This window comes from Marmota flaviventris, chromosome 3 (genome assembly GCF_047511675.1).
Source record: "Marmota flaviventris isolate mMarFla1 chromosome 3, mMarFla1.hap1, whole genome shotgun sequence".
Taxonomy (NCBI): domain Eukaryota; kingdom Metazoa; phylum Chordata; class Mammalia; order Rodentia; family Sciuridae; genus Marmota; species Marmota flaviventris.
The window spans coordinates 10,909,202-10,922,247 of NC_092500.1; the positions used below are offsets into that span (position 1 = coordinate 10,909,202).

A 13,046-nucleotide genomic window follows, 5' to 3' on the forward strand; every position below is an offset into this window, starting at 1 on the left:
AAGGCAGGTGACACTGATTCAATAATAAATTTGATTTCTCCCGAGAGTGAGAATGTGATTTCAAGATGTGGTGGACAGACACTCGAGGGTGGGGCGTCGTCTTCTTTGTTATGCGTCTTGCAAATCTGGTGCCCGTCTTCTCCGTGAGCCCGTCTCAGTTCACACCGGCCACATCCCAGGCACTCCAGAGCCACATGTGGCCACCATCACGGACAGCGGGGCTCCCTAAATAATGTATTGATTCACAGAAAGCCCAGCTTGGCGGAGAGGGCATCCAGCCCACCCCTCCCTTCCTCCTCCCTGTGCCCGGGGCCGCGGGACCGGCCTCCTTTTCTGTTTGGCCGGTGGCTTCTCTGGTCTCACTGTCCAGGTGAGTGGACTGGTATGAACTCCTGTGCCTCCCTGCCTGGGTCTCTGCACAGCCCCCAGTCCTCAGCCCCCACCCCCATTCTTGCTCTTGGGGACAGGGCTGCAGGCAGGGAGGAGTGTCACCAGGCAACGGTCCCCGGGGAGAGCTCCGTCCCCTGCACCTGCCTGCCAGCCTCCGGGCGCCTGGGGGCGGGCCTGGGCGGCGGGGCGGGCGGTGTGTCTCCAGCCTGCTGCCTGATCACCTGTGCGCAGTCACGGCGCTGTCCCACACCAGCAGGAGCCCTATGGAGCCTGGGGCCACAGGCCACAGGGGACAAGGGCCAGGCACCCCAGCCATGGCTCGGGGCCATTGATCCACCCCAGGCTGGCCAGGAGGGGGAGGAGAGACCTTGGCCTGGACAAACAGAGGAGCCTGCGGCCTGAGTGCGGGCCCAGCACCCACCTGCCCCGCCTGAAGGTAAGGGGCCTCGGGCTGGGAGCCAGGATTCATGAATGGCCTGGGGAGCAGGTGCCCCCCGAGAGCCACGACCCGCTTCCCGGGGCTGGAGCCACGGCTCTGCTCCGAGGCTGGGCCTGCAGGGCCTCCGGGCTGCGGCGACCTGCGAGCAGAGGCCAGGGGTGCTCGGAGCTGGGCAGCCCGGGAAGCGAGCCCGGCGGGCGGAAGCCTCAGGGCCGTGCAGGCCCCAGGGCTGGCTGGCCCGGACCAGGTGGGCAGGGGCAGGGAGAGGCCCGACTTCTCGGGTGCCCACTCTCCCCACCCTGCCGTCTGCACACGCTGCCCCCTCCACGTCCGGCTGCCCTGGGGCTTTCCTGAGTGTCACCCGGATCCAGAGCCCTGCTGCCCCTGTGGCTGAGCACAGTCCAGGCCCTGCACGGCTCCAAGCTGGCCTCAGCCGCTGCGTGCGAGAGGCCAGGCTGCGCGTCTCAGTCTGCGTGCCGTGGACAGGTGGGGCCCGCGTGCCTCCACTGTGCCCGTGTGGGTGTGGGCGGCTGACGCGTGGCAGTGTGGCAGTCTGTGCCCTGCACGCAGCACAGGAGCTCCCGCAGGGGTTTCCTCCAGGCCCTGTGGCCCCGACCACGCCTCCTGGATGCAGGGCAGAGCGCCCGCTGGGCCCTTCTCTGTGCTGTCCTGGCTGGTGAGTCCACTCCCGTGCCTTGGTGTCCCCAGCCATCAAGTAGCGACAGCAGGCCACAGAGCTGGAACAGAGTGTGCCGGGTGACACACTGCTGGTGTGCAGTCAGCCCGCGGGTGGGGGTCGATCCAGGTCAGCCCCGCCTGCTGGGGGAGGCGCTGCCCCACCCCAGTGGGCACGGTGTCCAGTGGGCAGACAGTGGGCCTTCTCCTGGTCAGGAGGGAGGAGAGAGTGAGGAGCGGAGCCAGGGTGGGGTCCAGGTGCTCCTGCAGGGAGAAGGTTGCCATGGCAACCAGGATCCGGTCCCTCCTTCCAGTGTCAGGGGAAAGAGGGGCCCATCGGGTGACTGTGCAGGGAAGAGGTGGTTCCCCTCTTGTGATTCCTGGGGGAGCGGCCAGCAGGAGAGGCGGCCGGGTCGGCAGGTGGGGGCGCAGGCGGAAGGTGGAGGGAGAGGGCAGCTCAGCAGCAGAGGAGAAGTTTGGGGGCTGCAGAGCCACCCCTGGTCCTGCCCAGGGCTTGCCCCTCCTCGTCCATAAATACAATTCGTAAACAAGATAAGGCCGATGTCATGGGGATGGGAAGGTGGCAGGGAACAAGGAGGAGGGAGGAGTGGGCTGGCCACACGGCACCTGGGGGCTGTGTGGGAGGGAACTGGGATCCCACCTTCACTCCTTTGAAAACAACTGAGGCTGGGTGTGTTGGCGCATGACGTGGGAGGCTGAGGTAGGAGGATCGCAAGTTTGAGGCCAGCCTCAGCAACTTAGCAAGACTAAAACAAAAAAGGGTTTGGGGCATGGCTTAGTGATGGGGCGCCTGCCTAGCATGCACGAGGCCCTGGGTGCTGTCCCCAGGGCTGCAGAGCAAAACCAAACACCCACATTGAGTGTCCGCTCCCTGCCCAGTCCTGCATGGGACGGGCCATGCAGCTGGACCAAAGCCCTGCTCTTACGAAGCCTGCAGCCGGGATGGGACACGGGACACAGAGCCCACCCGCGATTCAGGTCTCAAGTGCTGTAACAGTCAGTGAGAGAAGGGAGTGGGCAGGGACGGTGGCCCTGGAGAGGTGGCCTTGAGCAAAGACCTGAGGAGGGAGAGTCGCGGCCCGGGCAGGCTGAGGGGAGAGGAGATGGCGGGGGCCAGGCCTGGGGCCGGGTGGCTGTGGCCGCTGCTGTGGGAACAGGAGGGAGGACAGGCAGGGCCCCCGCAGAACGTGCTCCGGGCGGGTGGGGGACGTGAGGCTCGTGAGCTTGGGTGTGTGGGGAGGACACTTTGGCGGTTTGTGTGAATTTGTGGTCAGGTAACTGGCTGCTATAGGAGTCATAGTGACAGATGAGGTGACCAGGGTGACATGAGGTGAAAGCCTAGTGGTCTGGACGGTCCATGAGGTGTCAGGGGAGGGTTCTGGGGGCATTTGGAAAGGTGAGCCATGGACTCTGCTGGTGGGTGGCCCCTGGGAACTGCGGGGTGCTGCTGTGTGACAGTGGGGGACTGCGTGGTCACCCTCCCAACTGACCGTCACCCCTGGAGCGTGGGGATGGGGTCTCCCTGTTCACCATGAGCCCCTGGTGCCCGGCACAGTCTGGCTCCAAGCAGGTGCTCAGTAAAACCCAAGTGACCAGGACTGAACCGAGGGCTGCGCAGACCAGCCTGTCCCCAGGCCTGGCTCGGAGCTGCCCCTGCCTGTTCCTGGCGCAGTGAGGTGCAGGGGCGCGCCCGGCGCTGGGCTGCTCCGTCCATTCTTCCTTCTGTCCATCCTCCACCCGGAGGCAGGCCCTGTGTGGGTTCCCCCGCGGTGACCGCGGTGACCGTGACCTAGGCCCTGCCTTTCTCTCTGAGGAGCTATGGGGGGAAGCAGGGCCTCACGCAGACCTGAGCCACCCCCACCTGTCCCTGCGTTCCTTCCCAGGGACGGGGCCGGCCCAAGCCTCACAGGCTGTTGGTCTGATCCAGGGCTGCCCAGGGAGGGGGTGCCCAAGGGAGCCAGGGCCCCGGAGCCCTGGGACATGGCCAGTGGGTGACCCAGGAAGGGCTCCCCAAGGTCCAGCACGGGGAGTGGTGGCACTAAGCCAGACTCCACGGCCCGAGAGGTGACGCATACGGTGGGCGTTTGGGCCGTGAGAGAGGAGGGCAGGAACCAGGCCCAGCGGGCCCTGGACGTCCCGGCGAGGGGGTGGATTGTAGGAGGTTGGGGGCCATGCAAGGGTCTGAGCAGGCGAGTGATTGTCACCTTGTCTGGTGACAAGGTGCAGGATGCGCTGGAGGACAGGCTGAGCGGCAGGGAGACCTCTGGGCCTCTCCAGGAGGCCGCTGCTGACCGGTGGGAGGTGACGGGAACGTGGGTGAGTCCACGCAGCCTCTGCCAACGCTGATTCTGAGGGTGCATTTGAAAGTCACAGTGGCATTTATGGGGCCCTAAGAGGAGACCCACGCTCCAGGGTCTGGCACTGATAGACGGCCAAGGGTCTTCGCTGGACCACAGGAAAACCTGCCTGGGAAGCCAAACAGTCAGCACTTTGCTTTGGAGCATCTGAAGATAGATAGAGCCGCAGCCTGGGGCACCGAGGGGCGACACACCATTGTTGATCATGATTCGTTGATTAACAGCTCATTTACAGAGTAGGGAAAGGAGCGGAGCGGTGGACACCTGGGCTCAACCCCTGCTTGCCTGCTGTGTGACTTTGGGCCATGGGCTCAGCCTCTCTGGGCTTTTTTTTCCCAAATGTCAGATATTCAAATCACAATGAGAAAACCCTGGACTGAATTGTTGACAGGTGACACTGGGTGTCAGTTTCCTCATCTGTACAATGGGTGCAGAATATCGAGTGTCATTTGGAGGTTTAAATGAGAAACCTATGTGAGAGGCCCATGCAGAGTGGGCCTGGTGGGGGGAGAGCACACCGGGACCACGGTCCCATATCCAAGGTGACCCCAGGATTAAGTGAGGTGACGGGAGATGTCTCCTGTGGACACTCGATGGGTTCTAGCTTTTGTTCCCTTCCTCGGCCCCGAGGCTGGGAGTGAGGGGACAGAGATGGTGCTCCCTGGAGGAGGTGGGTCCCCGTCCAGCACAGCGCTGGCTCGGGCTGCGGGGACCCCACTGCACGGGGGTTTTGGGGAGCTCTGCCGCAGGACCAGGAGGCAGGGAGCGCGTGGGTTCCCCTCTGGGGCACTGACACTTCCACCTCCGACCATCGGGACGCGGTGCGTTGCAAGGGTGGCTAGGCCAGGCCCAGTCCAGCTGTGCCACTCGTCCTCTGAGGCTCGCCTTCCTCCCGCGAGCTGCCCAGCACCCACCTTGGGTGACGGTCACAGGGAAACCTGGGGTCGTTTCCCTTCTGCTCAGGAGGCAGGGGCACCGCCCTTCTGGGGCTCCCTGGAGAATGCCAGTCTGTGTCCAGCTCTGCTCTGTCCCCTCAGGATGCCGGTGGCCGAGGCCCCCCAGGCAGCGGGTGGCCAGGGCGATGGAGGTGACGGTGAGGACGCGGAGCCAGAGGGGACGTTCCAGGGCCCTGAGGACTCCAAGAGGAAGGTCCGGGACTCCCTCCGCCTGGCGCCCCTGTGGCTGGCCCTGGTGGCGCTGGCCTCCGTGGGGGTGATGCTCTGGTATTTCCTAGGTAACGGCGTGGGCCCCGTGGGCGGCACACCCGGGAGGACGCGGGGTGGCCGGGGAGACCGCAGGACAGACCAGGGCTCCAGGCTCAGCAGTGCCACTCCCTGTGTGACCTTGGGCAGGCATTTCTCTCTGGATCCCCTGAGTCCTGCACGGGGGTCCTGCCGGCCGGCCCTTGGCTGGTCCTGGGGCTGGGTCTGCAGCCCCCTCCTACCAGCCGGGAAAGGGGGCTCCCCAGCTCCCGGTCCTTGGGAACCCGCAGACCTGGCTGTAAACACGCCTTCCCTTGCCCTGGCCTCCTGGGTGGCCCTGAGCCTGGCAGCCGGCCGGACTCCCAGTGCAGGAGGCCCAGAGGGGCTCGTGGTGGCTGCCACCAATTAGTGCCTCTGCTCACTTGAGCCCGGCCATGGTGTCCTTCAGGGAGGGGACCATGGTTCTGTGACCTCTGGGACTCCAGGCCCCAGCGTGTGGGTGCAGTGAGGGGGCAGCAGAGAGGCCAGGTTGGGGACGCCATCCTCATCCCTGCCTGACAGCGTGGCCCTCAGTCGTCCCCCCAGGAGCCTGGGGCCCTGCTCTGGGTGCAGCTCTCCACCCTCCACCACCACACGGTGCCCCTGAGCATCCTCCGGGTCTTTCCCTGAAACTGGTGGGGATCGAATCAGCTTCCAGCTCTTGACGGCAGGAAGAAGCCGGTTCGCTGCAGTCGAGCCGCTGGGCAGCCCCGGGACGCGCAGGAGACGCGTCCCCCCATCTACCCACTCAGTGAGGGCGCCTCCCTCGTGGGGGCTAGGGGCCAGCTTCTGGGGACAGATCTGGTGATCATGCTGTGGAGCCGATAGGACAGTGCAGGCAGCGTGTGCCAGGGTAGCGGAAGCTGGGGGGCCCAGAAGCCCTAGTAGAGGGGTCAGCCTGGCCTGCCTGAGTGACCATGACACAGTCCGCAGAGGTCGCATGGTGTGGCTGCATCCCAGGGTGGAATTTCAGGCCCATTGAGAGGAACTGGGCCCACTTTGGAGCAGCCGTCGGGGAGACGGGTATACCTGGGCCCTGCTCGGCGAGGCCTGGGTGACGGTGGTCTGGAACCAGCTCCCGGGGGGCCCTGCGTCCCTGGGTCTGACTCATAGATTCTGCTCAGAGCTGAGCAGCGGGAGGGAGCCTCAGGGTGGGCAGGAAGCCAGCGCCCCACAGAGCCCAGGGCTGGGAGGCCTCTTGGGCGGCGGGTAATTAGTCCTTGGGGTAAACCGGAGTCCGGGGCTGGGGACAGGAGCTCACCTGCCAGTCGTCCTCTCTGCAGAGGAGCCCATTCCTCCAGCCCCTGGTGCTGGCCGGGAGGACCCAGGGCTGAGAGGTGGAGTGGGAGGGTTAGGGTGCAGGAGCCGTTGGGGTGCTCCTCCCCTGGACCGGAGGCCCCACAGACAGGGCACCAGCCAGGGAGGTGGGTCACGGTGGTGCCCTGACATCTGGAAGTGGCCAGTGGCCAGGGACCCAGAGCAGGACCAGCTCTGAGGAGCCAAGGGCCGACCCAGAGCCAGGGGAGGCAGAGCTGGCTCCCGGGCTCCCCGCTGCCCCCGGGTCGCCTGGCTCTCAGCGCAGCAGCCCATTCCCCGGCCTCTCCCTCTCAGGGCAGCCCACGCCCGCTCCCCAGACACCGGCCCCAACTGCCCACCGGCCGCTGCTTTGGTGGGAGCACAAACCCCCAGAAGGGAAGCCCTCAGGTGACGGCGGCCCTCAGGTGACGGCGGCCCTCAGGTGACGGCGGCCCTGAGGGGACGGCGGCCCTCTGGCTGCAGGTGCTCTGCCTCCTCCTGGCCCTGCACCCAGAGGCCAACCCTCCCTGCCCTGTCCAAGGCCAGCTCTCCTAGGGGCCCCTGAGCCCACACAGTGGCCCCAGAGGAGGTCCACCAGAGCCCCCACCCCATTTCTCCACTCCCTCCAACCTCATTACGGCAAAGTCCTGGGAGGGGCTGCTGCGGGGCCCCGGGCTCCACTCCCCTCTATCTGGCTCCACCCTCCCCAGCTCCAACCACTGTCCCTGACAGAGTGTGGCCTCGGTGCCCTGGTTTATACCCCTATGCAGGGACTCCGGGAACGTTTACTGAGCACCTATTATGTGCAGAAATGGGTCTAAAGAGTTGCTAAATCCAGGGTCCAGGTCTCGGTCCTCGGTGTGCGTTGCTGTGCCCAAGGCTCATGCCCTCCTCTGGACCCGGCTCCTTCCCCTCAGCCCCCTCCTCTCTGGGCCCTCTGCTCTGGGGCCTCTCCTCCCACCCTCACCCACTTTCCCACTCTCGCCCCCTGTCCTGACCGTCAATGTCCTTCTTAACAGTGACCCCCGTTTGCCTGTGCAGGTCTCCTTTGGGCTTGACTCTTACGGGGGTCCTCGCCTCCTCCTGGAGGTCCAGGGGCCTCGCAGCCCCTCACTGCAGAATGCACACATTCCCCCAACCTGGTCCGCGTCCACCTGCCAGGTTCTGACTCTCCCCTCACCCCCCCCCCCCAGCACCAATGTCCCAGAAACCGGACAAGCCCCAAAACAAGCCCCCAGGCAGCCCATGTCCCACTCTCCACCGCCACAGCGGGGTCCAGCTGCCCTCACCTGGAGGACTCCCTCCTGGGCCCTCGGAGCGGCCTCTGGGGTCTCCCTGCTTGGCCGGCCACTCCACAGAGCCCCTCCCAACAGCAAAGCAGAGGGACCCTTGCAGATGGCAAATCAAATCACCTCACTTCTCTGCTTTACCCGCCTCGGCCCCCGCCCTACTCAGAGCCAAACCCAATCCTCCCGGGCTTGCAAGCCCTCGGTGCCTCTCCTCTCCCCAGCTCACCTCCTGCCCCGCCCTCAGTCCCTGGGAAGCTCCTGCCTCGGGGCCTTTGCACCTGCTGGCCCCTCTCTGGGCTGCTCTGGGCACATACGTGCATCCTGGCCCACCCTGCCAGCGTCTCCCCTGGTCTCTGCATTGCAACACGAGCCCCCGAGTGTTCTAGGTGGCTCATTGTCCTCATTGCCAGGTGACTCCTTCTTAGGGGCAGGATGTGTCCTTCATTGTTTTGTTAATTGTTATAGTGACATATTCACAAGTGCTTTAGGCCAGTTTCTAGTAGGTTCTCAGTAAATATTTGTTGAGCCAACGAACAGGAGTACAGACCAGGGCTGTGAACAGCACCCGACACCAGTCAAAACAGTCTGTGCAAAATGGAAACTTGCTGTCATCACCTTGATTGAAGGCTTTCATGGTTTCCTCTGTTTGTGGGCTGACTCCAGCCTGCCCGCTGACGGCGCAGCCTCCTGCTGATCTCCCCCCAATTGCTCAGCCAAAAGGGCTCTGAGCCTGGCCCTTACCGGGACCCTCTGCCTTAGGGCCTTTGCACATGCTGTGACCCCACCCCCGCCACGCTGTACTTCTTCCCAGTTCACGTTACCCAGTCCTCACAGCTCAGCCAGAGGGTCACTGTGGCCCTGTGTCACGTTGCCCATGTGCTTATTGGTGGGACACCGTTTTGGGCAGCTCCTGCCTGCTGGGCGGTCCTGGGGCCGTGTCTGTCTTTCCCAGAGCTGTCAGTCAGGGGAGGTGCGCCTGTCTGGGTTCCCCGAGTGCCCAGGAGGTGGGGGCTTAGCACAGACCTGCGGAATCCAGGACAGCTGGTGCGCGGAGGATGCCCAGGGGCGCTAAACATGACCTTGACCTCTTGCCCACGAGGGTTTCCTGGCCTTCTCGCTGTCCAGGGTCAGTCCCTGGGTCATCCTGTCATGGGGAGCCTTTGGGACAGCATCCGTCTGTGGGCCTTGTCCTCCCTGGCACCTGGGAGCTAGTTTGTCATCAGATAAGCTCTGGAGGACTGGGATGACAGTGATAAAGGCCACACTGATGATGCTGACGACATCTCAGACGGAGCCCAGGACCCTGGGGCTGGGCGGACAGGCCTCCGAGGTCACGCTGCTGGCTTCCCCGGGCAGGGTACCGGGCGGAGGTGACGGTCAGCCAGGTGTACTCGGGCAGCTTCCGCGTGCTCAATCGCCACTTCTCCCAGGACCTCGCCCGCAGGGAGTCCAGTGTCTTCCGCAGTGAGACCGCCAGAGCCCAGAGGATGGTAGGGAGGGCCGCGGGGGCTGTGGGCGCGGGTGGCGGGGCCTGGCCGGCTGGCGGACCACTCAGGGCACAGCCCCGGCCTGTGAGGGACCCGCTGCAGACGGGCGAGTTAGTGGCTCCTGGGTCAAATGCCCGAGGACTGGACCCTGACTGGGCCTCTTCCCAGGGTCGGTGGCTCTCACTGCCCCTGCCCAGCAGGGCTGTGGAGTGTGCCTGCCTCAGCCAGGACAGCTGGACGGGACGAGGGAGTCCCAGCGTCCTTGGCCTGGTGGGGACAGTCCCCAGGCTGCTCACACCATGTCCCATCATCCCTGGTGGGAGGGCCCAGGAGCCGAGGGGGCTTTTCAGTGTGGAGGGGTGGCTTGCAGAGGGGCAGAGGGTCCCTCGGTGCAGGTGGGGTGACAGCCGGGCGTGGGGAGGGCAGCAGGTGGAGCGTGGTGAGGTGGTGCCCGGGCAGGGCCCTGGCCGCTGTGTGATCACAGCAAAGTCCCTCCCGGAGGCCCCCAGGAAGCAGGGCTGGGAGGAGAAGGGGTGCCCAGGCTGTGTCTCCCCACAGCTCGCGGAGCTCATCACCAGCACCCAGCTGGGCGCCTACTACAACGCCAGCTCCGTCTACTCCTTTGGGTGAGTGGCCTCCGCCCCGCAGCCCCTGCCGGGACCTCAGACCCAAAGAATGGGCAGGAGCACCCCGGGTTTCTCATGCCTTTAATGGGGACACCAAGGCCCTGGGAACCCGGCCCCCTGCTCGCGACCCCCCTTCCCCCAGCGCATGACCCCAGCCCTGCCCACCTGGCTCCGTCCGGGGCTGCTGCCTGCCCCTGGTCTGTGCCATGCAGCTCAGCCCCCGCCCGTGTCCTCGCCTGCCGGGGGGTGGTGGCCGAGGACCTCCCTCACTGGCAGGTAGGTGGCTCCCAGGCGAGATCGGGAGGTAGCGGGCGCTCGGGGTCCCTGGGCCACCGCTGGCGCAGGGGGCTGGGGTCAGACCCGCCTCTCACGCCCGCCTCTCCTAGGGAGGGACCCCTCACCTGCTTCTTCTGGTTCATCCTCCAAGTCCCCGAGCGCCGCCGGCCGTCCCTGAGCCCCGAGGTGGTGCGGGCACTGCTGGTGGAGGAGCTGCTCTCCAATGGCTCGGCGCTGGCCCCCTACAGGGCGGAGTACGAGGTGGACCCCGAGGGCCTGGTCATCCTGGGTCAGTAGGGCAGGGGAGACGGGGGTCCAGGCGGGGCCCCGCTGAGGCTGGGCTGCTGTTGGCCGGGCCCCCGGGGGACCCGGGAGCCAGGACAGCGGGCGGGTAGGGCACTGAGGACACTCAGCAGAGGCACCAGCTGTCGTCCCCGGGCTGGTCCTGAACCCGCCGCGCTCTGCTTCACTCCCCCGCTGCTGACTGTCCATTTCCTTTAACAGAAGCCAGCGTGAAAGACGTGGTCGCCCTGAACGCCACGCTCGGTACGGCCTCTGCCCGTCGGTCCCTCCTGCTCTCCTGGGGACTCGGTTTTTCTTGGTCCAGTGCTGGGCACATGGCGTCTCTCGTGGGTGCAGGGAGCCCTGGCCTGGCCACCCAGGGTGCCGTGGGGGGAGGGAGGGTCCCCGCGTGGCCTGTGGGGAGGGGGCTCTGGCCGTGTGGGCAGTGCCACAGCTGCCTGCAGGGGGGCGCACAGTGCGTGACTCTGCTTCTCTGTCCCGGAGTTGGACCCACCGGCCGTGTTCCCAGGAGGCGGCTGTGCCAGGGCAGGGGCGTGGGGCTAAACTTGGTCTTCTGGAGGCAAGAGTTCTGCTGGGTCACCCTCCCCTCCCGTCCTGCCCGGTGCTGCGATGTCACAGTCGCCTGTCTCTCTCCCCCAGTCTTCCTGCCCAGTCCTGAGAAGCCCCGTGCCAGCTGGGCCACCCTGTGGCACAGGGCTGGGGCACTGTCCCCACTGTTGTCCGTGGACGGGTTGCTCCTGGGGTCGTGCAATGCACTACCTGGGCCACCGTACCCTGAATTCTCAGATTCCTCCTCCACTGTCCAGAGTGTCCACCAGCTCGGACGTCGAGGTGCGCGCCTCAGCCCCTTCTCAGAGAGGGAGCAGAGCTGAAATCCCAGTCACACCTTACCTGACCCTCCCTTGTCCTGCTGCTCAGCTGCTTAGTGGGTGGGCTGGAGGCCAAGCACGATTTTCAAAAAGTTTAAATTATGATTCCCACACGGAGACATAGTGAGCATGCATCTCATTAATAAGGCTCATTAATAAGGGATCAAGAAAGTGAAAGTGATCTGTCGTCCCTCTCTCTCTCCATCCACCCATCACCTCTCTGTCTCCCTCTGTGTTTACCCACCTCTCTCTCCACCTACCTGCCTACCATCATCTGTGAAAAGCTGGAATTCTGGGTCACCAGGTTAGACCAAGCCGGTTGCCGTCCATCAGGCAGTAGAACGGTCACCTCTGGGTTGAGTGCTTTGGCGGAACCCAAATCATTTGCAGCCTATCAGCCTTCCAGGGTCGTCCTGCAACCTCACGGGGGCTGGGACTGGGTCCTCACAGTCCTGGGAGGTCGGGCCCCCGGGACGGGGTGGGCGAGCCCCACCTGCTCGCCGACTGGGCCTGCTGCCGCCTGGAGTGTGGCCCGAGGGTGGGGAAGGATTTGTTTCCTGCAGGAACTTGCTTCTTTTCTCGTCCTGGAAGTACCTGCGGAGCAGCCTCTCAGCTCACTCTCTGGCCTCCACGGTCCCCCACCCAGGGCCGCGCCGGCCAAGCGTTTGCTCTCAGGACTGCTTCATGCTTTTAGAAATTATTGGGGACTGCAAAGGGCTCACATTTACATGGGTTGTGGGTGACAAATTATTAAAACAGTTTGTCACTTCATCTTAAATGCATTATATACAAAAGCCATTGATATCAACTGAATATTTTTTATGGAAGATAACTATTTTCCCCCAAGTGAATGTAACTGGGAGAGTGACCCAGGGGACTCTTGTGGCCTCCTGGTGTCCACTAGGGGAAGGCTGCCGGGTGTTCGCCTGGGAGGCTCCACTGTGATGTTCCGGACCCCGTGACCCCGGCAGCCTCCACTGCAGAGGACACCAGCAACCCCTTCCCCTAGAGTTATTCTGAAAAGGGCTTTGACCTTGACCCCAGAGGGACCCAGGGCTCCACTTCAGAAGCTCTGCTCTAGCGTGCTCTCAGGTGACTCTCAGTCCAATAGTCCTTTTGCTTTATTTCTGTGTTTGGTGACTTAGTTTCTGGTCAGGAAAAGGATGCTTTTACAACTCCACGCCAGTGCTTCTCAAACTCTGGGCTCTCTGGAACCCCTGCGGGCCCTCCTGGGTGGCGCCCACAGGTCTTGTCCGCAGCTCAGGAAGGTGTGTCACAATGAGCAGCCCCGGGGTGCTGATGCTCGTGGGGGGCCCTGCACCCCGAGATACACTGGAGACTGTGCAAACCTAGAAGCAGGTGGACGGCCCGAGGCTGCCCGTCCCCAGGGCTCGGGCTCGCAGCCTGTGGTCTAGAAGAAACCTCCTCTCTAAAGGGCTTCAGAGAAACCTTGGCCTTCTCAGGGCCCGGCTTTCGCAAGGGGAAACCTGAGGTTTCCGTCAGTTGTCTGTTTAAAGTGACCTCTTTTTAAGGTCACAGACAGCAAGCCCCTCTGTTGCTCCGTGCACTTGGGGTGACCCCCAGGGTAGCTGTCTGTGGGCGTCGGTTGGGGAAAGCGGGTGGGGGGACTGGAGAGAAGAACGATATGAACGACAAGGCCCACCGTCCCGGCCTGGCCCGGCCTCGAGTCTCTGCTCTGGGCCCTGCGTCCTGCGTGCCCAGGTGCCCGCGTGCCCAGGTGCCCGCGTGCCAGCACACACTGCCTGGCGCGCTCACC

General features: G+C 64.4%; 1 protein-coding gene across 1 annotated transcript in view; it reads left to right on the forward strand.

Annotated features, from left to right (window-relative positions):
* Window positions 1-748: 748 nt before the first annotated feature.
* Window positions 749-13,046, forward strand: part of Tmprss6 (transmembrane serine protease 6) — a 33,073-nt gene continuing 20,775 nt past the window's right edge. Inside the window, exons 1-6 of the mRNA XM_027936819.3 lie at window positions 749-826; window positions 4,920-5,116; window positions 9,065-9,198; window positions 9,754-9,821; window positions 10,208-10,386; window positions 10,602-10,643. Of these exons, the coding sequence (XP_027792620.2) occupies window positions 4,921-5,116; window positions 9,065-9,198; window positions 9,754-9,821; window positions 10,208-10,386; window positions 10,602-10,643 (619 nt within the window). The 5' untranslated portion in view covers window positions 749-826; window position 4,920. The remainder of the gene's footprint in view (window positions 827-4,919; window positions 5,117-9,064; window positions 9,199-9,753; window positions 9,822-10,207; window positions 10,387-10,601; window positions 10,644-13,046) is intronic.